The sequence below is a fragment of the Dioszegia hungarica genome, assembly GCF_025882075.1.
Source record: "Dioszegia hungarica strain PDD-24b-2 chromosome Unknown MKK02contig_8, whole genome shotgun sequence".
Lineage (NCBI taxonomy): Eukaryota > Fungi > Basidiomycota > Tremellomycetes > Tremellales > Bulleribasidiaceae > Dioszegia > Dioszegia hungarica.
The window spans coordinates 3,753,469-3,777,284 of NW_026515770.1; the positions used below are offsets into that span (position 1 = coordinate 3,753,469).

Sequence of the window (23,816 nt, forward strand, 5' to 3'; positions counted from 1 at the left end):
CTCCGAATACCGCTCCTCCAACACCCACTTCGTCTCTTCGGATCCTCGTCCACCCCAGCAGGCTAGTGGCAATCCCACTGTACGCACACCGGTCGTGCTTGAGCCAAAGCAGCATAACACTCCATCTCCGAGCAGACCTCCTCGTACCTCGCTCTCGCCATCGCGAGCGTCCCCGGGCCATCTAGCTAAAAGTGGCAATATGGACGTTCCCTCATCTCCCAGCGGGCTTCGACCCCGTCCCCACCAATCCCCCTCGCGCCACCATGGTCTCTCGGCTCTCTCCCCACTGCAGGGCCTCTCACCGATGCCTACTGCGTCCGTACCTCTGCCCTCACCCCGCAGCGGCCACGCGCGCTCAATTTCGGGCGAATCCGATGGGCGTAGCGCAGGCGGCCACTCTAGGGCGGGTAGCGTGACGCGCAGCCTAAGCAGGCGACAGAGTCTATATCATTCAGCGGCGGAATGGGGAGATGGCAAAGAGTACGGGAACGAGAACACAAGTACTCCAGCATCTCTCTTCAGCCGCTTGACCTTGGTCAAGGCGCCGGCTTCGGAGCAGGCTGGACTCAGGCGGTGAGTCTTGCGCCCCCATTGAAAGCTCAATTCACTGACTTTATAGTCGCTCCAAGTCATCGTCCGCACTCGCACCTATCGGTCTCTCCCAATCCATCGATATCCCTGCTACCTCACCCCGGGCTCCCCGTCGCAGCTTTGCGTCAAGCTTCAACACATTCTCGCCCATGACCCCAGCGAAGGCGTCTCCGGTCTCTCACGCTCCTGGTGGCCCGGACGCAGTTCACCGCATCTCCACCATCTACTCGGCGGCGGACAACGAGGGCGGGCGAGCTAAGTCATACACACCAGACGAGGTCGTCGAACTCGCTCGTGGCTTGGCCAGTCCCGTACTCATGCCCGAGGGCGGGTTCAAGGGTGCGGAGCTCAAGCGCCGCAAATCCGCGGGAGCCAGCTACAAGCGGTCACCGAGCTATTCCGGCAGTCTTGCATCCACCCCAGAGCAGCACCCACCCACCGCGCTCGAACCTGTCGAGTACGTCCAGTTGGAGGATGACTGCCTCCTCCCCTTTGTCGATCGTGCCGCCGAGGTCGGGGATCTCATGAAGCACTCTAGCAACGAGAAGATGTTCACTCTTCTCCGCGCAACCTTCCCCAAGGACCGGGCGAGGCGGAATTGGCAGGAAATCTCGCCGGAGAGCTGGAACTGGGACGAGTTCAAGCTCCACCTCACGGGTACGGACCGGCTCGAATGCCCGGACTATCAATGGATCTTCCGCGCTCGACAGGCGGTCCGGCAGCGCTCGGTCGCATTGTGGGAGAAGGTCGGCGTATGTCTGGGATGTGATGACCGGCTCTTGAATGCTGGAGGAGAGGATGGGGCGGCTCAGACGTGGGGCGGTCTAGAGGGCCTGGACGACGATGACGGAGCGGCATACAGGATGGCCAGCCAGGTCTGGATTGAGGGAATACAACCCGTGGACCAGGATATGGCGAGGGCGCAGCAGGACTTCATCGAGGAGTTTGGAGAAATCGTGGAGGACGATCCGGAGGCCACGGCGGGGATGACGGCTCTTCTGGGCTCGATCGGGGAGGAGAATGAGGGCGCGGGCGGAAGCTCGGGCAAGGCTGCGTCGCAGACCACAGCGCAACGGGCTGGATCAAGGCACCAGCGCGATCCGCTCATGTCGCCCGTCACCGGATCATCTGCCCTACGACGGGACTCGGCCGCCGGCTCGCCCAGTCCTTCCCGTGCAGCTCCGAATGCGAAGAGCCGCACCAAGTCCTTTGTGGGTCTCACCATCGTCTCGTCCTCCGGTTCACCGCAGGCGGCATCCTACCACGGTCCGAGCCGAAGCGCGAGCGTTTCGCAAGGTCTCGGCCTCGCCGGAACTTCGGGCGCCAACACGCCCACGATGCATATGGGGATGATGTCCCCTTCGACTTCGCACCACCACCAAGCCCCCATCCTGGACCGCGGGCCGGGATCTACCCTCTTCCCCTCGAGCTTCTCAACGCTTAGCGCAGAGCCGAACCTAGGTAGAGCGGCTAGCGGGCTGGTGGGCGGATTGAAGAGTCCGGATGTGGAGAATCAGTTCTCACATGGCGGGTGGGCAGAGATGAAGCGGGGTCTGGGCAGGAAGCAGAGCGGGACTGGATTGAGCGAGAGTAAGTACTCGTCTTTCTGGTTGTTTCTTTCAATTTGTGTGGGAGGAGATGGCTGATAGTATCAGGTGCAATCACGTTTGCGAGCGAGTCGGATTATGAGCATTCGGCTGGTCACCACGACTAGGCAGGTACTGCGGGGACAGCAGCGCACCAGGCTGGGACTAGGCGGGTTTGAGGGAATGTAGGAAGTGAAACGAAGCGCTCGATATGGCAAAGGACGGGAAAGGAGCGACCTGGCTGATACATGTACCTTTAGTAGTTACTGCACATACACGAATCAATTGTAGACGGCTCTCTTACTCGTATGTACGCTTCACAACTGGACATCTCAAGATCGCGAGACAGCCGTTCCAACAAGCTGTCTTGTCGTCGGCTCGCGTCAGGCCGCGATTGCCCACCGTCGGCCGTATACTGGCGCAGCCATCGGACGGCCGTAGCGATAGTCCCAGAGGAAAGGGTTCCAGCTTGTGAGTCTCCTAACTTTTATTGCGCGGGCGAATATGAGACGGTATTGCGGTATCGAGCGGGCGCGTACGGCTCAGTACGGCGAGATACGGTAAATGCTGAACTCCCCCACTTTGCCCCACTTACTCAGCCGGCGGCACGATCCGCGGCTGGACTTGCCGTCTTATCAAAGACCAGGAATAGATTCATAATCCGCCGAGCCACTCCCCCGTCGAAGGAGCTCCAATCTCCTTAGGCCGACGACGCAAAGAGCCAGATCCCAATCCGCTCTAGGACAGCGCAGAACTGTACCGCATGGGCGAGCTAGTCGGACGAAGAGCGGATCTCGGCGAGATTCGACGGCAATCCTTATCTGTCCTTCCGCCGTCACTTGTCCTTCGGCTTCGGGTGCTGTATGTAGCGGTACATGATCCTCCATATCGTCTGCGGCAGGAGGCTGAACTTAAGTTGGACTCAGCCAGCTCGAAGACCGAAACCTCTCGTTCGCCGCCGCCTGATCGAACCGCAACATGTCTCTCAACAACGACGACAAGGAGTATGCTGGACCTCAGACGACAGTCTCACCTGCCTATGAAGGTCTGACAGATGAGGAACTAGCTACAACCCATGAGGGCGACCACGGGACGCGTCGGGATCTGGTAGGTGCTGCAGCCCTAGCAACACATGGGGAATGAGTTCCCAACTGACGCCTAGCCCCCTCGTGTGGTATCCATGATAGCTATCGCTGGGACTATCGGGACTGGTGAGTGCTATGCCCCAGCTGTGCAGAGCTTCGGTTAAAGCACCAGGCTTATTCTTGGGCTCCGGCTCCGCTCTTGCGGTGAGCTCGTAGCTGGTCTGGGTGATTCGAGCAGGGCTGACTCCTCAGCTTGGTGGTCCAGTCGGCGCATGGCTCGGCTACACGATCATGGGCGCGCTTGTTGGTTGTATGATGTACTGTCTCGTGAGTCCTTTGTGTCCGCCCGCGCTGACCCTCAGGGAGAAATGTGAGCCTCTTGCCCATCCGTCTGCGGTCTCACAGCCAGTACTGACATGTAGGACCTGCTTTGCGCCAAACATCGGCGGCTTCGTCGAAATGGGCACCAAATACGTCTCGCCGCATTTCGGCTTCATGATGGGCATCAACTACATACTCCAAACCGGCATGGCGATCCCCTCAGAGCTATCGGCTATCGCAGTCATGCTGAGCTTCTGGGACGAAAACGCCACTCACGCGGGCATCTATATCGCTGTATTCCTCGTGGTCGCCATCGGAGTGAACGTCATTGGCGTAAGATAGTGAGTACACAGCATCACAATGATTCTGCGCAGAGCTGATCGAGTAGCTACGGCGAGATTGAGTTTTGGTTCGCCTGCCTAAAGGTTGCCACGCTAGGTGAGACCGACGCCCGTTGAAGTGTCTGGCTTTGGGATCGGCTGATGAGGCAGTCGGCCTGATCCTCTTTGGGCTGATCGCCAACCTCGGCGGTATCGGACCCAAGCACGAGTTCATCGGTGGTCGATACTGGCGAGATGAGCCTTTCAACGATACATTCAAGGGGCTTCAGCCGGTCGCCAAAGCCCGCTTCCTGGGTTTCTGGGCTGTCTTCACAAAGGTCAGCAGTCTTGTTATCGACAGCACAGCTGGGGTGAGAAACTGACAGGACAGGCGGCATTCAGCTATGGTGGTATCGAGAGTATCGGGATCCTAGCGGGAGAGGCTCACAACCCTCGCCGGACGATGAGAATGGCAGTGAGGACCGGTAAGTTGGATGATTCCACCCGCCCAGTAGGCAAGCTCAAAGTGCAGTTTTCTACCGTATCATCGGTATCTACATGCTCGCGATCCTCATCATCGGCCTTAACGTCAGCCAAAAGTCACCCGAGCTGCTCAGCGCCGTCGCAGGCGGAGGCAAGACCGCCGCGAGTTCGCCCTTTGTTGTCATCTGCAAGCAGACAGGCGTCCAGGTCCTGCCTAGTATCATCAATGCTGTGGTCATGACGTCTGCCCTTTCCTCGGCGAACGAGAACATCTACGCTGTCTCGCGGACGCTCATGGCACTCGCAAGGAACGGTGAGCCCCATCAGTTACAGTCAGTGGGAATCAGCTGATATATAGGCTCTATGCCGCAGTGGTTCCTCAAGACCAACAAGGCCGGTATCCCATTCTCTGGCGTCATCATCGGGTTCTGCTTTGCGCTACTCGCCTTCCTCAGTCTATCTGCGGGGTCCAACGTCGCCTTCTCCTGGCTTAGTAACCTCTCTGCTCTGTCCTCCCTGGTCGGGTGGACGTGTATCTGCTATTGTTACACCCGCTTCAAGAAGGCTTGTGATGTCCAAGGTAAGCCTCGAACCTTCTTCCGCTGACAGCCAGGTATCGACCGGACTCGGCTCCCCTTGCGATCATGGTTCCAGCCGTACCTCGCCTGGGTGTGCATCCTCTTCTTCTCCCTCGTTCTGATCTTCAACGGCTTCACCGTCTTCCTCGGCGAGTTTGCCATCTCCGACTTCTTTGCGGCCTACGTCACCCTTCCGCTCATCCTCATGTGCTTTATCGGCTTCAAGCTCGTCAGGAAGACCAAGGGGGTCCACACGGACGATATTGACCTGGGTGGGGGGCCAGCGGAGGCGTTGAGGGGCACGCAGTACGACAGGCTTGAGTATGCCGCGCCTGTGGGGCATCAGTTGAGTAGCTCAGCGGGTGAGAAGGTTTAGTCAGTATAGCAGGGCGGAGATCCAGTGAACGAAAGGATGGTGAGCGGGAAAGCCGCCTCGTTTCGGTTGAGAGATGATAGATATTGTATGGCCAAAAATGAGCCGAAGTAAGGCGCTCTGTACTGAGCGGCGCTCCGAGCTCCACGCAGAAGGGCCACGGAGTCGTCGAAGCGCTAAATGGTCGATTGAGGTAGAAAGAGAACCTCTGATCAACAGCTGTTTGACCGGTGACCGGCCACTCCGGTCAACTCGGCGCACAAATTCGCGCTTGACATCCACCTCCTTCACCCATCAACAAGTCCCGCCGTATTGTAGCATTCTCGTCCAGCAAAGCGCATCTGGAGCCCTATCGAGCTCTGCCTGTCCTCACGTCATACCTCCATACCTGAATCTTGCGGCTGGAAGACGCCCTTATCGAGCCGACTGCGCAAACCCCAATCCGATTGATGGGCGCTTCCCGCTTCTGCAGCACCAACCTCCATACCGCGTAGCATCGACTCCGTCAGACCTAGGATGGACACTCAATCTCTTCCGTCCGGTTGGCCTGCTGGATCCAGCTTCATCTCCGGGTCGACCGCGGCGCCTTTCACTGCTCCAGCGGGATCACAACTAGGCTCGTCCGGATCAGATAGTTCGACCGTACCATCTCCGGTCCACGCGACGAGCATCACCAGCGGGAATAGCGCAACTCAACGTCCTATCGCTGCTCATCCTGCCCGAAATGGTGCGAACGCCGTCGCAAGCGGAAGCGGATCTGGCAAGCTAGCAGCAGGGGGAGAGAAGGGGAAAGGGGTGAAGCCAATCGCACCTGGCCAGAGCACGGGACAGGGGGCCGCCAAGGTGCGGAAGAAACGGGATCCGGGAGATGGGAAGCGGAGGAAGGTTGCGAAGGCGTGTTTGGTCTGCCAGAAGAGCCATCTGACGTGCGATGAGAGTGAGTTCGAGAGCTGCTCCATGTGTCTAGGAGGGAGAGGAATGATTCGCATGCCATGGACTAAGCTAATCTCTCAGAACGGCCATGTACACGATGCGTCAAGAAGGGGATCGCAGACCAGTGCGTTGAAGGTGTGCGGAAGAAGGCAAAGTATCTCATGGAGGGGGAGTTGAAGGATTTTACAGGTAGGTCCAGGAGTCCCCCGCGCCAGGTGCTGAGACTGAACGAGCAGAACATCCCGCACAAACCACCACGTCAATATCTCCTGCTACTTCCTCGTCACATCGCCCATCGGAACAACCAAGCTTTAGCTTGTCGTTGACCACCCCGCCCGTGCTGCCGCCAATAGCTAGAACAAACTCCGACCTCCTGCAGCCTCTCGGTATACCAGGCCTACCCACTCTGGGGAGGGAGGAGGATATCTGGCTGGCGCCTCAGATGCTGGGACCGGAGCGACTGGAGTCGCCGGAGCGGAATCGGTTGCCGAGCGAATTACTGGGAGATATACGGAGCGGGAACGGGACTGGGGTCATGAGCGGAGGTGGGGATGGGATATGGGACGATCCTGGTATTTTTGGGAATGGAGGATTCGGTGAGCGGGCCGCTGTTTCTAGGAGGACGCGCAGCTGAATCAGAAAGACTTCGGCACATCAGCGAGCAACGAATACCAAATGCTGGACGCAATGCTGAATTCGATGTCCCCCGTCTTCCCGTTCGACCTCCCTGATGACAATCAACTGTCCTTGGACCCCATGCTGTCTCAGCCAGCTCCCAGCCCGTACCTCACCGACCACCTCGGCTCTTCGCGCACATCCGGGCTGTCCATGCTAGGCGGTCAGCCAACCTCCTCCTACTCCCAGCCTCGACACCCAGACTTCCTGCTCGATCCACCCAGCAATCCCCACCAGTCGCTCATCAGTCCCAATTGGGCAAGTGCGCCACCCCAATCTCATCTACCAGACCAACAGCCCGACATGAATCGCTTATCCGCCGGTATGGCCCCTTCTCCCTGGACAAATTGGACGGAAAATGCCTCGGCGGCGTCAAGAGGATCATTTGGCGCACAGAGTATGGGCGGGTCCGAAGCTAGGAGCAGCAACGCCGGTCCGTCAGCGCAGGAGCAGGGAGATATGGGGCAATATGCGGAAGGCATTCCGGGTATTTCAAGCAAACAAGGAAGACTCCGGACGAGTGCGGAAGTGTACCACAGTGTCGTCAAGCCATTGTGAGTGTTTGTCTTGTCAGCACTGCCTGACTCCTCGCCACCCCAAGGTCAAAGCTGATACACTAGCGACTATACTGAGGGGTACCACCTGCTCATGGAGCATATCTCGAAGAATTTCCAGCAAAAGGAAGTGCTCAGGGTGGTCAAAGCATTGGCAGCGTTCCGGCCAAGTCTAATCGTGTTGCAGTAGGCCAGATCTTGGTCGCAGCAAGGATCGTGCTGATCGCTTCAGAATGCCCATGAGCGAGGAAGACGAGGTGTTTCTTGAAAGGTCTTTCCAGCGGACTCTGATTGTCAGTCATCTAGAACCGAAGTGCGGGATCGAGCTAACATTCACCAGGAGCTCGAAAAGCTCATATCGTACTCGGCAACACCGACGGCGGTCTGGCGTCGGACAGGCGAGATTGTCTACGCCAATCCAGAGTTTTGCGGCTTGATCGGGAAACAGCAGGACGAGCTGTTGAGCGGGAAGACATATATCTATCAGCTATTTGCTAAGCAATCGTAAGCTCTATCCGCCTCACTGTGGGCTGAAATGGCTGCTAATCGACAGGGCGATCTCGTACTGGGAGAACTTTTCGGTACACGCATTCGAGAATACCACTCAGAATTTCTTCCAGGCGACGACCCTGGAAGTGGGAGATGTTAGCCTGGCGTGTTCGTGCTGCTATACCATCAGGCGAGATGTAAGTTTGCTCCATTCCGTATGCCGAAGCGCGAGCTTACCAACCAGGTCTTCGATCTTCCAAGCGTGATCATCGGGCAGTTCTTGCCAATACCTACCGACATCTAGATCATACACAATGCTACCATCTTGTCGGGCATACGATCTAATTTACATGTGATCCGCTGTAGATACAAAACGGTAACCTTCAAGGTCCAGGCTGATACTGCTACAATGACCCAACCCCCGCGCCTCGATGCTACTCAGCAAGCAAGTGGCTCCTCCTTAGATGTCCCCTCAGATCGCCTCCCAATCGTCCGACCTCCCACTCTCACTCCCGTCACTCAGACTGACCACGCTCATCGACCGCCGACCCGCTAGTCCTGCCCGCATGCCCTCTCTGTCCAGGATAGGCGGGCTCTGAAGCCGGATGAAGGATAGCCCGCCGACCGCCCCTCCGCTCGCTAACGCCTGGTCCGTCGAGTTGACGCCTCTAGCCGGTAGCAGGGCGTATGATGCGGTAGATGGAGCAGAGGGGAAGGAGGGGAAGGTAGGGGACAGTCCGCGATCCGTATCGGGTGTCCCCGGGATTGTGTACGATTCCGCGTCGACATAATCGCTGTTGACATTGCTGATGATGTCGAGATCATCATCCTCATCAGCCTCGTCGGTGGGAGCTGGAGCTCCCTCGAAGTGGAGCGCTTGGACAAAGGGGGTTTGCGTCTGAGTGGGCGTGGAGTCGTGGTCACCAGGAGTGAGGATATGGTTTGAGGGCGGTTCCCCGCACGTGATAGATGGGGTGCGTACGGCTGGTGGCGACGGCATCTCGAGTGGTGCCGATGTAAGGATGGGCGTTGTGAGCGTGGCCACGGCACCCACCAATGGCTCGTCCCGATCAAAGATGATAGAGCGTAGCTCCGAGTCCTGAAAAGGCTCCGCCGCGGGTTCGGAGGGTGGTGGGGGTGGAGCAGACTCGGTATGGAGGTCGACTAGACTGTGGCTGATAGAAGGGGGTGGAGAATGTAAGACGAGTGGTGCAGGTATTGGCTTGGGACGAGAGGGACCGGCCGACGGCCCAACTTTCATTGTCGCCCGCCTAGACCGGCCCCACTCATCCAGCCGGTCCGAGTCCAGGTAGTACTCCTCCCTCTCCCCAGCTCTCAGCAACGGCTGGCGCGTCTCAAGCTCCACGTCCATCCCCCCAGCATCCTCCTGATTACGCACCGACCGGCGCCGTCGCACGTGAGTCAGGTTGGATTGACGCGCCGACGAGGTGCCTGAAGTGGACGCAGCGATGGGTACGGGTATTGCCCGGCGGGTGTTCTCGTCTGCTTGTGATGAGGGGGTCGGTGAAAGAGAGTGAAGGATGGGGTGCTGGGCTATGAAAGCCTCGATGTATGGTGCGAGATGGGGGTCGTACACGAACTGCACTCCAGTCAGCAGGGCGCACTACATCGAAAGTGAATGAAGCGCGGGCCAAGCGCTGCACGGTGTACTTACCTTCTTGAAAGCATAGCCTGAGCCGATGACTGCTATAGTCCCTCCGACAATGATACCGACGCCGTGTAAAGGCATATTGGCTGACAAGTGTCTGACCTGAGTACGTCTAGATCGGTTGACTTCGCGACGCGAATGGGGCAACGTTAGGTGGCGAACTCCGCGTAGCTATGGTACAATTGGCGATGAAACGGGGATTTTCCAGTAAAATTGCGACCAAGATCAAGATGAGCCGTCAGAGACCGCCGGCGAGGGCAAGGCCTTGATATCTGTACGTAGACTTACAGTACTAGTACAAAGGACAAAGGTAGAGATGATGTGCATCGCAACAGATGGCCGGTGGCCCCCCGGCGCTGCGCGGTAGCCGGCCTTACGGTATCGTCTTATCGCTCACGTAACGCGACGATCTTACCCCAAGAGGTAATTTTACCCTGGTATGTGGCCGGTCAAGGTCATGAATGCATGATAGGTCATGATGGTCCAATGATAGTCAGAGCTGCCGCAGCCCGGTCGATCAAAGAAAGCGCATGTACATCGAGGGATTACAAAACTCCGGCGTCCTGTAGCTAAGGAGATCTTCGAAGTCCCTCTAGGCCTTCTTCTTCCCGTCGTCAACTTCCGCCTCGCCTGCCGCGCCGAGACCGTGGACAGGCTTGAAGAATGTGCTGTACGGTACCAGCTCGGCTTCTGGGTTCAGGATCAGACCGAATCCAGGCTCGTCAGTAAGGTCGACACGGCCGTTGACGGGAAGCACCTCGTTCAAGAAGAGGTTACCGAAGGAGGGGTGGACTGACTTTCCGTCGGGCGAGTTGGCCTGGGTGATTAGCTCGATGCTCACGAGACCAAGGAGGATCTGCACTCACGATGTACTCGCAGAAGTCGGAGTTGGTGAAGGTCATGATGGCCTGGAAAGAGTATGGGCCAGAACCGTGGGGGACGACCTGGATATCGTACGCCGCTGCCATCGCCGCGACCTTGATGAGTTCGGTCAGACCGCCGAGCCACATGACGTCCGGCTGGATGATGTCGACAGCCCGGTTCTCGATGAGCTTGCGGAAGCCATACCTAGCTCATTAGCTGACGTTCATAGACAAGGGATATCGATCAGTACTCACTTGGAGTACTCGTGCTCGCCAGTAGTGAATTTGACGTGCGGGAGAGCCTCCTTGAGCTTGATGTGCCCGTCAAAGTCATCGGGGTGAAGGACCTCCTCCCACCAGTTGATCTCGACCCCAGCCTTCTCGGTAGCCTGCGTCATCAGCTCTGGTCCTACCCTGTATCGCATTCGTACTCACCCTGATCAGCGCGATGGTGTACGGCACATCCAGACTCATGTAGCAGTCGACCTGGACTGGGTAGTCCGGACCGACTGCGTCTTTGCACTCTTTGAGATACGCGACGTTCTTGCGAATACCCTCGTGTCCGTCAGACGGGCCATGGGGAAGGGCGACCTTGGAGCCCCAAAAGCCGAGCTCCTTGGCGACCTCCGGGCGAGGGCCTGTCAGGTAGAGAGGGATATCCTTCTTGGTACGACCGCCGATCATCTTGTAGATGGGTTCACCGCGGATCTTGCCGAGAAGGTCCCAGATGGCGAGGTCCACGACCGAAAGAGCGGCAAGGGGAAGACCTGGCATTAGCGATGTCCCTGTCGTGGCTTACCTTTTCGGCCATAGAACATGCTAGCCCTCCACATCATGTCCCAGATCTTATTGGTGTCGCGCGGGTCCTGGCCGATAACGAAGCGCTTAAAGTGCTCCTCGATCAGCCAGCAGGCGGGTGGACCTCCAAACCCGGTCGCATAGCCGATGGTACCGTCCGAGGCCGTGAGCTTGACAAAGATCGATCCGAGCACTCCGATACCCCACGAAGTACGCGAGGAGCGGTACTCGTCGTACTTATGCATCGGGCAGGAGATGTTGCCTTGCACAACTGCAGGGTCAGCGCTGCTCCAAGGCCTAGCTACGGGGGCGCGTACTCCAGTGATCAGTGTTCTGCCTGAAAAGTCAGCTGTATGTCCTCTGACTCAGACACTGGACCCGGCTTACCTGTGGTAATCTCCGCCAGAGCCGTTCGCGCTTGGAATGAACGTCTCGAGCTTGGCCTGACAGGTCAGCGGAGGACTCGGGACAGAGCACAGCTTGTCCGGACTCACAATGGTAGGCCATGTCTTGGGCATTTTGACTGAGTTTTGTGAGGATGTGGGAGGTTATCAAGTGTATGTACAAGGCAGAAGTCAAGTACGACTGAGAAAGGTGTAGACACTGGGCGGGCAACCAGAGCTAGCTTGTCTTGCACGACCGGAACAAGAGATAGACCGCACGCCGACCCGGACCGGTAACTCTTCCGGTCGCTCGGCGGAAAGAATAGCCCGAGGCCGAAGCTGCATGGTCCACGGTCAATTGGCGATCAAAGTGGCCGAGTATGAAGCTCACAAAGCTGAAAGCTGCTCATTCAATACATTGTTCACCCAGCTCCGCGCGCTGGATAATCAAACAAGACTGCCTGCATCCGAGCTCCATACGTCGTCCCGCTCGAAATTGACTGGTCAAGCATCAACAGCAATGGCATTCAATCTTCTCCCCGGAAAGATCGTGGCGGTGACAGGTTGCTCGACCGGTATAGGGCGAGCCATCGCTATAGGTGAGCTCGCCGCTGGGAGCGAAGCAGCAGCTGCAGGACGCGAAGCATTACTGACTCGCCAGGTGCCGCTCGGAATGGAGCGAATCTCATCCTGCACCATCTCGGGGATTCCACTCAGGCGGACATCCAGGAAGTTGAGAGAGCCTGCAAGGACCTCGGTGCCAAGACGGTCATAGTACCTGGAGACATTGCGAATCAGGAGACAGCCTCAGCAGTGAGTGCTCCTCTGATCATGGAAACGCGAAGCTGATACTCAGATTGTCAAAGCCGGCGTGTCCACCTTCTCCCGCATAGACGTCCTCATCTCGAACGCCGGTATCTGCCCCTTCCACAGCTTCCTCGATCTTCCCGCCTCGCTATGGAAGCGTGTACAGGACGTAAACCTCAACGGCGCCTTCTACGTGGTTCAAGCGGTGGCGAACCAGATGGCCAAACAGGACTCGCCCAAGGGCGGCGCAATCGTGGCTGTCTCGAGTATCTCGGCGCTGATGGGTGGAGGCGAGCAATGTCACTATACACCGACCAAAGCGGGAGTGAAGAGTTTGATGGAGAGCTGTGCGATCGCTCTGGGTCCGATGGGTATCAGGTGTAACTCTGTACTGCCTGGTGAGTCTGTCCAGCGCTTCGCTTGACTGTCGCTGATATCAGGAACAATCGAGACCAACATCAACAAAGAGGACCTGGCCGACCCTGTCAAAAGAGCAGATCAAGAACGACGGGTACCCCTTGGTAGGTTGGGAAAGCCAGAAGATCTCGCTGGACCAGCGTTGTTCTTGGCTTCAGACGCAGCGGCATATGTGAACGGTGCCAGCCTGCTGGTGGATGGCGGGATGGCGATCAGTCTGCAATAGCCAGCTTTACATGCAATTATAAAACATAAGCTCTACCTAGATCTAAGACATGACGAATCCAGCGCCACCCCTCAAGATCCTACTGACACTCCTCCAGAACAAGCCCTCGGCAGCGTCCATCTCCCCCTCGTTCTTCCCAAGCCACGCCCGCCATCTCGCCACATCACCGTCTCGTACCCCTTCCCTATCACGCATTCGCCTGACCACCACCTCGACCGCATCCTTGGCCGCTGTCTTGGTGTCCGTGTCCATCATTTCTGTGGTCACGGCCCGGTGCCACCATGTCCTGACCAGCATCATGACCGCCCGCTTGCCCGACTCGTCCGCTCTCCACGAGTTGGTCCGTCTGTCCGCCTGAGCCGCCTCCTGCGTTCCCTCGATGAGGAATGACCATCCCACCTCCCTCGCCGCCCATGTTGCGTAGACCTCGGCGGTGACGAGCAGACCCGTGCGTTTGTCCGCGGCAAGGGCGACCCGAGTAGCAAGCGAAGCCTGGAACCATGACGCGTAGGCGATTTGGGTAAGAGTGTCCGCTTTGCCCCGTGCGAGATGGGCTGGAGGGAGGTCGGAGGAGGAGAGGAGGGTGAGAGCGAGCTTGTACTGCTTGATGGCACCGTCAAGGAGCTCCCAGGCCGAGCTGGCGAGCTGGGCCGAGGGGACGAGACCGGCGCCTTCCTCTTCGGCAGTGAAAGAAATGACCGAAGCTTTGCGTGTCCAGGCAGAGATGCCGTCTGGTCCGACGAGAGGCGCCGACATGCTGGACGCGCGTCTAGACCGACCGACCATACCATGGACGCCGCTGTGAGTGTTACCGTTCAGGCCGATACCGGTGTACCCCTGTGGCATCCACGAGCCGCGCCGGGCAAGCGAGTCGGGACCGACCGAGATGGAGCCACGGGGACCGGGTGGTGGAGGTGTGAATGTGGATATCTCACGACCCTCGCGGACCCGGTCGAGTTGCGAGCCTTTCCGCATGTACGAGCTGCCTGATTCGCGACGTTCCGTATCCGAGGGGGCGGAGAGGGAAGATGCTTTTGAAGCAGAAAGGAGGATGTGAGCAGTCGACGGGAACATCCGCGATTTGCTATCCTCCTCCTCGTCCTCTTCCTTGATGTCCGACTCCATGCTCGCCGTGCGCTGACTCAGCTTTCTCATCCCCTCAGACGCCCGCTTCCTCGCCGAGGGCTTCCGCTTTCGCCAGACCAGCCTGAGCAGGCTCGCGTACAAGACCTTGGCGTCACCTAGCTGCTTGATCGCGTCCCAAGCCAACGTGCTTGCCGCGGCCGCCTTGCTGCCCTTCAGCTTGGCAGCACGCTCGCGACACTCGGTAGCGAGCATCGCCATGTCCGCCATGAGTGACCGGAAATCATCCTCGTCGAGGTCGGTACCGAGGAGGAAGGTATGGCGGAGCCGTTCGAGTGAGGACCGGCCAGATGCGAGCTGGACGCGGGTGATGAGGTTGGCAGAGGAAGTGGAGGATTTGACGCGAGCGGCGGCGGCAACGGTAGACATGTTGCTTGCCTGGTCCAGGGCTTGTTCCGCGAGCTCGATGTGGAGGTCGACGGTAGGGAGGTCCGTAGCGAGGGTGGAGACGGTGATGGCGGCCGAAGAAAGGGCGAGGAACATTTCCGCCATGGACGGCGCCAGCTCCGCCGCGTCCCTCTGGTGCATCGTCCGCATCTTGTCCATCTTGTCCGCCGCCACGTCCTCCAGTTGGGCCAGTGCCTCCCGAGCCAAACACCCGACCGGCCCCTCCCACACCCTCGTCTCGTCATCTACCGTGGCGGTATCATCCGTATCATGCAGCAACCCGCTGAGGAGTGCGCATGCCTGGGCGAGGGTTTCGCGCGCCGACACCGATTTGGGCGCAATGCGGACGAGATCGCGGAGGAGGTGGACGGCTTCGCGGAGGGAGAGTGTGGCGACTTTGGGGGGTTGGTAATTCATGGCGAGCTGGATGAGGACTTTGGCCTTGGCGAGCATGCCCTTGGGGAAGCCGGGCTGAGCCGCGAGGGCCTGGCCAAAGAGGTCGTTGGCGCGTTGTAGGTGGTGATAGGCCTTTTCGGTACCTGGCTTGTACGAAGCGGATTTGGTTTCGTGTCCGAGACCACCTTGCTTGTCAGCGTACTTCTCAGACGAGGCAGAAAGGACTCGCCCTCCATGCATTGCTCGCAGTTTCTATATCCTGTCGACTGCTTGCTGGACGCAGACGAAACAGGCCGAACCGGCAGTTTGTTCAGGAGCACAGGGACCTGAGCAACCTCCTCCTCTTCCTCCTGCATCTCTTCGACCATGCTGGTCTTGCGGGTAAATTTGCCGGAGATGGACCGCGGCACAGGGGCAGGGGTGTACTTGTCGTATGCTGGTGATGTCGGAGGTGTAGGGAGCTGGTTTGCATGAAGAGGGGGAGAGCCATTCGACTGGCGAGGAGTGGGGAAGACGACGGGCAATGGTGTGGTGTAGTTTGCTGGACGAGACGCGATGGGCTGCAGGAGGATCTCCTCGGGAGGATTTGGTGAAGAACGAGGATTGCGGAGGGAGCTGCTGAGAGAGGGGTTGGGCGAGGGGTTGCGGGCCAAAGGCGGGGAGGGGTTCGGGGAGAGGGAGTAGTCGGACGCGAAAAGAGACGCGCCAGGCGAAGTGGACTTCATCATCTTGGGCGGGGAGGTACGGGAGTACGACGAGGCCAGCTAGGGACTGAATGGCGGGAAGGTCGTGCGAGAAAGTCAAAGACGGGGCGAGGGATTGTTCTCTGTCGAGTGTATATCAGAAAGTCTGGAGCAGAAGATCAGCGTCTCCGTCACGTCGCCGGTGATGATCGCGTCCAAGCCACAATCCTGAAAGCTTGACCAGCATCATCATCATCAGTAGCAATGTCTCCGACAGCAGCAACTACTCAAAGCAGCCAAGCGAACCTAGCCCCGTCATGGAATCCGGCCTAGACTCGTTGCATGAAGGGCGGTCCAGGGATAGCCAGTCGATACTTCGCGTCTAATTGCCGAGTGACCTTGAGGTCTATGAGGGTCAAGGAGGTGCCTCTTTGTGTTGAGTTTGGCTGGACTGGGTAGGATGGCGCTCGGTCGATCAATGTCTCAGAGCAACTGCAACGGAAAGAGAGGGAGAAAGAGTTGCGCCGACTGAATTTAAGCTTTGGACAGCCGGAAAGGGTAAAAACACGGAACAGGCACGGCCCGTAAAATAACGTAACATCCGGATCCGGATTTTGGGCTGAATGTGGCAGAACTGCGGCAGTGGCTGCATTGCTCTGCATGGCCACTCGTCGGAGGAAGCATACCTTGTCAGTATGCAGTAGCCAGGTAGCTCCATGGGTATCAGAATGCCACAGGTGCATGAGAATGTCTCAGATATGCACCGGAAGCCAGGCGCGAAAGATGAGGAAGCCATCATAACGGCACGTGATCAGGTCGTCCGTTGCTGCCTCGTCGCTATGCCCAGCCGGTATGCATACATGTGATGGTATCCGAGACCAGTCAGCAAGACACAGCCACGGTGATACGCTCCGTTACATCCCCATACAGCCATCGGCCTGTCACCTCGCGGTTTCCAGAGCAGTACTTGTGGGGCGGGATCCTGCGAGGTTCGATTCTGCCCCGGCCCTTGCTGAGCACTCATGTATACGGGATGAGTCCGCGCTCTTTTCCTCCTCCGAGTATCTGGAGCGAGTCCAGCCGAGTCTATGGGACGGACAAGCTTGAAGGCTCTTGCGGGCGGTCTGAGCGGACGGTGAGGACGAACTCCGCAGCATTCCCCGCACCGTCCCCCACCCTGGACCCCCACTCTACCGGTCCGGCTGCCGGGGGCGGATGAAGTAGGCTCGATGCTGCTGTGGGTCTGCCTTGCGTCTCATCTCTGCATCTCATCATATACTTCATCATACACGAGTTAGATGTCGCCGTCCAGTCAAAAGCTCGATGCGAACTGGCAGTTCTCGCAGGTCGTCTCGGCACCGCATTTCGGGAACGTCAAGGAGGAATGGCTTGACTGCGCCATTCCGACCTCGGTTCACGTAGAGCTCAAGAAGGCGGGAAGGATCCCTGACCCCTTCAAGGGACTCGCTGAGTGGGATGTACAATGTGAGAAGTGCTCTTCCGGTCGGGTCGGGTCATCCTGCGAGGCAGTGCTGTCTGTGAGAAGCTGATTGCAAGGGATCCAGGAGGCCGAGTGGGACTTCAGAACAACCTTCGAGGTGACCTCGGCTCAGCTGGATGAGAAGTGCGCAGATCTTGTCTGTGAAGGGCTGGATACCTACTGCGATATCATCCTCGTAAGTCCCTTCTGCGTATCCGAAGATGGGCATCAGTGCGCGAGGAACGGTGTACTTGGCAAAGCTGATCGACACCAGAATGGAACGACGATCGCATCGACCGAGAATATGTTCATCGCGCACAGGATCGCTTGCAAGGACCACCTCAAGGAAGGCGAGAACAAGCTGGTCCTTCACTTCCGCAGCGCGTGGTACGAGGCTAAGAAAGAGGAAAGCGAGAACGGGGGTCCCCGCACTCTTTGTACGTCTTGTTACGAAGGCAGATTTTGACATCATACATCAACTCATATCGCAGGGAATGGCGCGTCAAACAGACTGTACTCGCGGAAAGCGCAGTACGGATGGGGTCTGTCCAGCCTCTCTGACTCTCGGCCCGGCTCAGCTGACGCGTCAGGTTGGGATTGGGGACCGGTGATGATGACCGTCGGTCCTTGGCGCCCTATCTCCCTCGACACCTATACATATCGCTTCGAAGATGTGCGGGTCGACACGGACCTCCTTGGTCCTGACTACAAGATCGGAACATTGAAGGCGGACATCCAGCTCGGGCCTTCCGCCCTGCCCTCCGGTTCGAGCATCAAAGCCGTTCTACGCGACTCGAGCGGGACCAGCATCAAGGAGGATGTCGTGAGCGGGACCAGCATCAAGGAGGATGTCGTGCGCGACAGCAGATTGGACTGGATATTGGATCAAGGAGAGATTGCGGGATGGTATCCGATAAACTACGGCAAGCAGCCGCTTTACAAGCTGGAGCTCACCGTTATCGACAGCGTGAGTCCTTTCGGCCCATGTCGGGATCACCGCTGATATTGCAGGACGGCAAGGAGCTGCTATCTTCCACTACGCGAGTAGCCTTCCGCCATGTTCGTGTCGTACAAGAGCCTCTCATCGACCAGGAAGGGACGAGCTTCCTATTCGAAGTTAACGGGGTCCGGGTGTTCTGCGGTGGAAGCAACTGGATCCCGGGCGACTCATTCCTTACCGAGATGGAGGGTGATCGCTACAGGCGCTGGATGGACTTGATGGTGAGTCCTTGCTCTTCTGGATCAGGCTTGTCGGCTAGTGTACCCGGCTGATCAGCAGGTTGAGGGGAACCAGAACATGCTTCGGATTTGGGCTGGAGGGATATACGAGGATGAGGCGCTGTACGAGTGAGCTATGATACCCCGGCCGGCTTGTAGGACCACTGCTGATCCACAGCGCCTGCGACGAGCGTGGCCTCGTGATCTGGCAAGACATGATGTTCGGCTGTGGTCTGGTAAGATCACACGTATGTAGTCCCTTACCACAGCTGAGCAGCAGTATCCTTCCTACCCCAAGATCAACGACAACATCAAGACCGAAGCCGAGTCGGTCGTACGGCGGCTACGAAATCACCCCTCTGTGGTCATCTTTGCTGGCAACAACGAAGACTACCAGGTTGCGGAAGCGGAGAAGGTGATGGACTACTCGGACGAGTCAGGGGACTACATGAACACGGCGTTCCCAGCGTAAGTCGTTTGCGTTCTACTGCCATTCCTGAGGCTTTCCTTGTCTGATTTGTTGCTTATGTTTCAGCCGCCACATCTACGAAGTCCTCCTGCCCGAGGTGGTCGGTCGGCTTTCGACCATCTTCTATCACCGCGGCAGTCCATATGGCGGGAAAGACAGTAAAGACAAGACGGTCGGGGACATCCATCAATGGAACGTCTGGCATGGTAGTCAAGAGCCTTGGGCGAATTGGGACAAGCTGGGAGGCCGATTCGTCTCGTGAGCTTCCCTGATCCCGTAAGAGCGCAGGAAAGCGGTCGAGGAACACAAGCTGACCGATCAGGGAGTTTGGGATGCAGGGCTACCCAGACATCCGGACCGTCAAGGGATGGGATGATGATCCGGCTCAGCTGTTCCCTCAGTCTCGCGTCTCTGCGAACCACAACAAGGCGGTGAGCTGGCAAGCTTCCCCCGCAGTGCGCATAGCTGACACTCTAGGATGGCTTTGAACGTCGTCTCGAGCTGTACCTCATGGAGAATATGCGCCACGCCTTCGACATGCCGAGCTACATCTACTATACCCAGATCATGCAGGCCGAGTGTCTCGCTGCGGCTTATCGACTTTGGAGGCGGGACTGGAGGGGTAAGGGGCGCGAGTACACAGCTGGAGCGCTGGTCTGGCAGCTAGATGACTGCTGGCCGTGCGTCAGCTGGGCGATAGTGGACTACTATCTAAGGCCAAAGTGAGTTTAGGGCTGCCATGCGTCGGATTAGAGCTGACTGCTCAGACCTGCTTTCTACTCCATCGCAAGAGAGCTAAGGCCGTACACTGTCGGCGTGAGTGGCGCTTTGAAACGAGAAGGGCAGTGCTGATGAACCCAGATGACGAGAAAGGATATCAAGAAGATGAAGGATGAAAAGACTGAGGCATTCTGTGAAATCGATCAAGAGGTGAGTACAATGACGATCAGAATCTGATTCTCAGCTCCAACTATGGGGATGCAATTCGACCCTCTCGCCCAAAGCCGTCAAAGTCGAGCTCGTAGCGTTCGACTTGCACCAGGGCGAGACGGGCCGGTGGTCCCACTCCGTCACCCTCGACCCCAACTCGTCCACCGAGATGAAGACTCTCCTCGTCCCAGGTCAGCCTACTCGAACATCGCTATCCCAGACGCCCAAACCTATCGTCGTCCAAACCCGTCTTCTCGATCCCGAGACCAACGAGGTCTTGGCGCGATATGCCAACTGGCCCGAACCCTGGAAGTTCCTCATCTTCCCGAAAGACGTGGGGCTGAAGATCACGGTGGACGGCGAGAAGGTCACGCTGGAGTGCCAGCGGCCGATCAAGGGGGTCGTGCTGGACACGAAGGGGGCGGAGGGGGAGGTCAAGTGGAGCGATCAGGGTATAGACCTTTTCCCGGGCGATGTGCAGGTTGTCACAGCGAAAGGGCTGGAGGGTAGGGCAGTGGTCGCTCGGTATATGGGAGATGGGAGCGCCTGATGTCTTGTATCATCATGCCAAATATTGTGAACCCGGAGCAAGAGCACGAAGTCGCGAACGTGGGTTTTGTAGCTCCGAGCTCCGCATTCCTCCGGCTCTCCCTCCTCTTTGCCTCCGACATCCGCGATTCCGCGCTGTTGCGTTTGCACATCGTCCTGTGCCAAATGCTGCAAGCGCCATGTCGACACCTCCCGTCATTAAGTACTACGCCGCCAAGCTCGATGGCCTGCACGCAGCCATCAACGCCTACTGCTCGTCTCCCGAAAACAGCGACGCGCTGAGTTACCTCCCGGCGCACATCCACACCCTCCTCGCCAAACACCCTCTCCCTCCTCCTCCCATCAACGAGCGCAAGTTAGCGCGGTCACTTGACGTCATTCGGACCCAATGCGATGGCAGCGACGACCCTTTGGCGGATATTCCGGACTACCTCGAGGGGCTGATAGCGAGATTCCCCCCTCCAGGGACCAAGGCGGAAACGCGGGAAAAGGGACAGGACAAGGAGGATCCCCCTTTTACTGCAAAGGGGGGGGACGAGGTGGTCAGGGAGGAGGAGGCACTGCATGCACTGCACGTGGGCGGGAAGGAGGAGCCAAAGACCGGGCCGGTGTTACTGGACGTGATGTCCTACCCGCACGTCCTGCAGACCATCGTCAGCTTCGGTGGCCGGGACGCAAACGCACGACTTTTGCGCTTGTCCAAGTGGTCACGAAACCTCCTCCTCCGCACGCTTTACCCCACCCGGCTCGTCGATCCACTTCACCCTCCCTTAGCCCCTCTCGGCTTTGTCAACCCCGTCGATTGGCCAATATTCCACTCTAGCTGGTGCGATGCGCCGTCCCTCAAGGGGAAAGACTTGGAATATCTCCAGTCTCGCATCTTCGACCGGATGGACTCGCTATTCCGGTCGCATGATCTCGACAACTGTCAGATCATCACCATCGCCGATCCGACCCTCTGGGCCAGGCAACTCGAACACATCAAGGACGGTGACGATCATCCAGGTGGCACCGAGCAGTCCGGGTGGTCCTGCCATGTGGGATGGGAACGGCGATGTGGTAGTGCGAAAGGTGGAGGTGGTGAAGAAGAAGAAGGGGAAAGCGAAGAAGGGCACGTCGGGAGAGGGCGAGGCTGCTTCAGGCCTGGCAGCGGATGCCGGCCAGCTCGACAACGTGGCCATCAGACCGGAAGGCGATTGGGACTGGGCCAAACATACCCAGTCCAAGATAATACGCCACATCATGGTCATCGCAGATTGCCTTCCCTCAGAGCACCTCGTCCTCCGCGTACCCCCCTCCTCCAACGTCGACCTCTGCAACCTCATGACCCAGGCCGCACTCGTCCTCAACCCACAAAAGACGATGCGTTACCTCACCCTCATCTTCGGAAGCGGGAATCACTTTGGCCTGCGCGCGATAACACCCCGGAACAAATTGACCTGGGACCGAGTCACCATCGGCCTCGCCCCATCGGATGCTGGAGACTGGCAGACAGAGCACCACGCAGCCACCCTGCCAGGCGCAGTCGGTCAGCCTACTCCTCTTACACAGAACGCCTTGGCTCTCCCCATCCTCCCCTTGCGGGCCGCGGCGACCTACATGCTGGTGGGACTGGTGGGGATCGCAGAGGCGAAAAACAATATGGAGGAATACCAGGCGGCTGTGCGTCAAGCCGCTGCTACGCACTATACCACTATGACCCCGTGGCATATAGAAGGGGAGGCTCAGGCGAAGCTAGAGTTCAAGACGTACAAGGCGTGGAAGAGAGGGGCGACGGGGATAGCAGGGACAGTAGCTTTGATTTGATATCTAAGCTTGTAGGTAAAATTGTCGGATACTGTAAGTTTGTATCGCGTAGCGTAGTGAATGCAACAGCTAGGCTATGGTCAGCACTCCTCCATCCGGACGCTGGCTTGCGCAGGCTGCCGACCGAGCTTAGCGTGTGTTCCTAGAGCCACGGACATACATTATCTCCGAGACTCTGTGCCTCCACATTCCTCGTCCAGCTCGGTCTCATGTCTCGGCGACGCGAGATCTCTTTCTCGTTCGTACTTCGACCCTGTATTCGGCCTACATTGTTATGTAGCCAGTATGGGAGATCAGTGTGAGTAGAACGCCGCTTTCCCACTGGACATCACGACCTTCCTTGATTTCGTCAACAGCTCGTCTACTTCGCTGACGTGCAGCGCAAACAATCATCCTCCCTCGTCCCTTCCTCTCCTCGTCTCCTTCCCCTCTACTCTCTCCCTTGTTCTCTTTACTTTGCCCCTCTTCCTCTTCCTCTGCCTGTGCTTTACACTCTTACTTCTCTTTCGCCCCACCCCGCCAGTCCACTACCCAAGCACCTTCCTCGATCCCTACACACTCCCACCGAATCCTGATCACCCACCCCTCCGGACGCTTCCAGACAAAGCTCGAGTCATCTTTGACGTCGTCCCCCCTGGATCCACCGGATTAGACACCGTGAGCCCACCGGCGTCTATGATACGCACACCTGGAGCGGATTGGCGCGAGACCCCTAGCGGCAATTAGAGGAGAGGGTACAATCACGACGATTCTCGGCCTCCATCCTCCGCTGAGCGACGCAGGTCAACCGAGATGGGAAGGAGCTGGGGTAGCCGCAGGGAACAGATTAGGACACTGGGATGTCTGACCCAGCCAGGTGAGTCCGGATTCAGAGGGCGATACCTGCGCCTCAGGTTCTTGGTGATGATGGGGCTGACGATTGCACAGGCGTGAGGGAGAGGAGGAGCTGCTCATCCTGCTGTGGAAGGTGCTGCGCCGGGAGAGTGCAGTCCTCCACACCGGAAGTGGCCTTCTACCATCATCGCAGAGACTCGGTCCGAGCTAGAGGAAGGGAAGCGAGGGAGACCGTAATCGCCTCTATACCACCTTAGGAACGTATCGGGCTATCGCTCGGGGAGTCCGCAGCCCTCGCCTCTGCGGTAGTATCCCGGTCGGCGTCAATGGCCGGGGCGTCTCGATCTTCAATCCTCACGACGACATACACTCAACAACGGCCCGAAAGAATGTCTGATTCTGGAGCTCCCGAGACTCCTCATCCTCAATATCTCCCAGGTCCGCTGCGGCAACCGCTCTCACATCTGCACAGGCTACGCCCCCTACGCGCGCTCCGCCTCGACCCCATGCCTGGTGAGCTTCATCCTTCACGCTACACGTTCAAGCTGACACGTGCAGTAAAGAGACCATCCGTATGCCCATCATAAACGAAGACGATCTGCCTCACCTGAGTAGGACGGATTGATTCTGCAGACGTGCTTGCTTCAGCATGCTTGCTTGGACAAGGAAAGGCAGGGACGTCTGCAGTAATGGAGAAGCTGCTGGGTGAGTTCATTGCGGTGATTAAGCTGATAGCTAGATGACCGACACCGTAGATGCCGGGTCTTCTA

General features: G+C 58.0%; 9 protein-coding genes across 9 annotated transcripts; 6 read left to right on the forward strand and 3 right to left on the reverse strand.

Moving 5' to 3' along the window:
* Positions 1 to 199: 199 nt before the first annotated feature.
* Positions 200 to 2,305, forward strand: MKK02DRAFT_24699 (uncharacterized protein; the record flags this gene model as incomplete). The annotated part of the gene is made up of 3 exons (XM_053086919.1): positions 200 to 573; positions 620 to 2,181; positions 2,247 to 2,305. 3 exons carry the CDS (start codon positions 200 to 202, stop codon positions 2,303 to 2,305), a joined length of 1,995 nt encoding a protein of 664 aa, XP_052946240.1.
* Positions 2,306 to 3,155: 850 nt separating this feature from the next.
* Positions 3,156 to 5,340, forward strand: MKK02DRAFT_45170 (amino acid permease/ SLC12A domain-containing protein; the record flags this gene model as incomplete). The annotated part of the gene is made up of 12 exons (XM_053093270.1): positions 3,156 to 3,284; positions 3,340 to 3,388; positions 3,435 to 3,466; positions 3,515 to 3,589; positions 3,625 to 3,632; positions 3,685 to 3,924; positions 3,972 to 4,021; positions 4,075 to 4,241; positions 4,295 to 4,388; positions 4,436 to 4,699; positions 4,745 to 4,966; positions 5,000 to 5,340. The coding sequence occupies 12 exons, from the start codon at positions 3,156 to 3,158 to the stop codon at positions 5,338 to 5,340; spliced, it is 1,671 nt and encodes a 556-aa protein (XP_052946241.1).
* A 513-nt stretch (positions 5,341 to 5,853) lies between these two features.
* On the forward strand, positions 5,854 to 8,292 carry MKK02DRAFT_45171 (uncharacterized protein; the record flags this gene model as incomplete). The annotated part of the gene is made up of 9 exons (XM_053093271.1): positions 5,854 to 6,274; positions 6,352 to 6,459; positions 6,507 to 6,866; positions 6,914 to 7,499; positions 7,566 to 7,685; positions 7,732 to 7,792; positions 7,840 to 8,003; positions 8,053 to 8,185; positions 8,233 to 8,292. 9 exons carry the CDS (start codon positions 5,854 to 5,856, stop codon positions 8,290 to 8,292), a joined length of 2,013 nt encoding a protein of 670 aa, XP_052946242.1.
* A 168-nt stretch (positions 8,293 to 8,460) lies between these two features.
* Positions 8,461 to 9,738, reverse strand: MKK02DRAFT_45172 (uncharacterized protein; the record flags this gene model as incomplete). Its single annotated transcript, XM_053093272.1, has 2 exons — positions 8,461 to 9,588; positions 9,664 to 9,738. 2 exons carry the CDS (start codon positions 9,736 to 9,738, stop codon positions 8,461 to 8,463), a joined length of 1,203 nt encoding a protein of 400 aa, XP_052946243.1.
* Positions 9,739 to 10,249: 511 nt separating this feature from the next.
* Positions 10,250 to 11,836, reverse strand: MKK02DRAFT_26659 (putative racemase; the record flags this gene model as incomplete). Its single annotated transcript, XM_053087233.1, has 8 exons — positions 10,250 to 10,474; positions 10,524 to 10,725; positions 10,776 to 10,909; positions 10,956 to 11,287; positions 11,320 to 11,589; positions 11,636 to 11,655; positions 11,706 to 11,761; positions 11,813 to 11,836. 8 exons carry the CDS (start codon positions 11,834 to 11,836, stop codon positions 10,250 to 10,252), a joined length of 1,263 nt encoding a protein of 420 aa, XP_052946244.1.
* A 385-nt stretch (positions 11,837 to 12,221) lies between these two features.
* Positions 12,222 to 13,151, forward strand: MKK02DRAFT_45174 (glucose 1-dehydrogenase; the record flags this gene model as incomplete). Its single annotated transcript, XM_053093273.1, has 4 exons — positions 12,222 to 12,300; positions 12,363 to 12,514; positions 12,558 to 12,906; positions 12,949 to 13,151. 4 exons carry the CDS (start codon positions 12,222 to 12,224, stop codon positions 13,149 to 13,151), a joined length of 783 nt encoding a protein of 260 aa, XP_052946245.1.
* A 42-nt stretch (positions 13,152 to 13,193) lies between these two features.
* Positions 13,194 to 14,489, reverse strand: MKK02DRAFT_25188 (uncharacterized protein; the record flags this gene model as incomplete). The annotated part of the gene is made up of 1 exon (XM_053086999.1): positions 13,194 to 14,489. One exon carries the CDS (start codon positions 14,487 to 14,489, stop codon positions 13,194 to 13,196), a length of 1,296 nt encoding a protein of 431 aa, XP_052946246.1.
* A 2,569-nt stretch (positions 14,490 to 17,058) lies between these two features.
* Positions 17,059 to 20,407, forward strand: MKK02DRAFT_27356 (glycoside hydrolase superfamily; the record flags this gene model as incomplete). Its single annotated transcript, XM_053087335.1, has 15 exons — positions 17,059 to 17,245; positions 17,318 to 17,436; positions 17,515 to 17,677; positions 17,732 to 17,782; positions 17,831 to 18,207; positions 18,252 to 18,461; positions 18,520 to 18,587; positions 18,637 to 18,694; positions 18,736 to 18,926; positions 18,994 to 19,185; positions 19,250 to 19,358; positions 19,405 to 19,649; positions 19,695 to 19,743; positions 19,789 to 19,857; positions 19,892 to 20,407. The coding sequence occupies 15 exons, from the start codon at positions 17,059 to 17,061 to the stop codon at positions 20,405 to 20,407; spliced, it is 2,604 nt and encodes an 867-aa protein (XP_052946247.1).
* A 178-nt stretch (positions 20,408 to 20,585) lies between these two features.
* On the forward strand, positions 20,586 to 22,212 carry MKK02DRAFT_45177 (uncharacterized protein; the record flags this gene model as incomplete). The annotated part of the gene is made up of 2 exons (XM_053093274.1): positions 20,586 to 21,411; positions 21,470 to 22,212. 2 exons carry the CDS (start codon positions 20,586 to 20,588, stop codon positions 22,210 to 22,212), a joined length of 1,569 nt encoding a protein of 522 aa, XP_052946248.1.
* Positions 22,213 to 23,816: the final 1,604 nt, after the last annotated feature.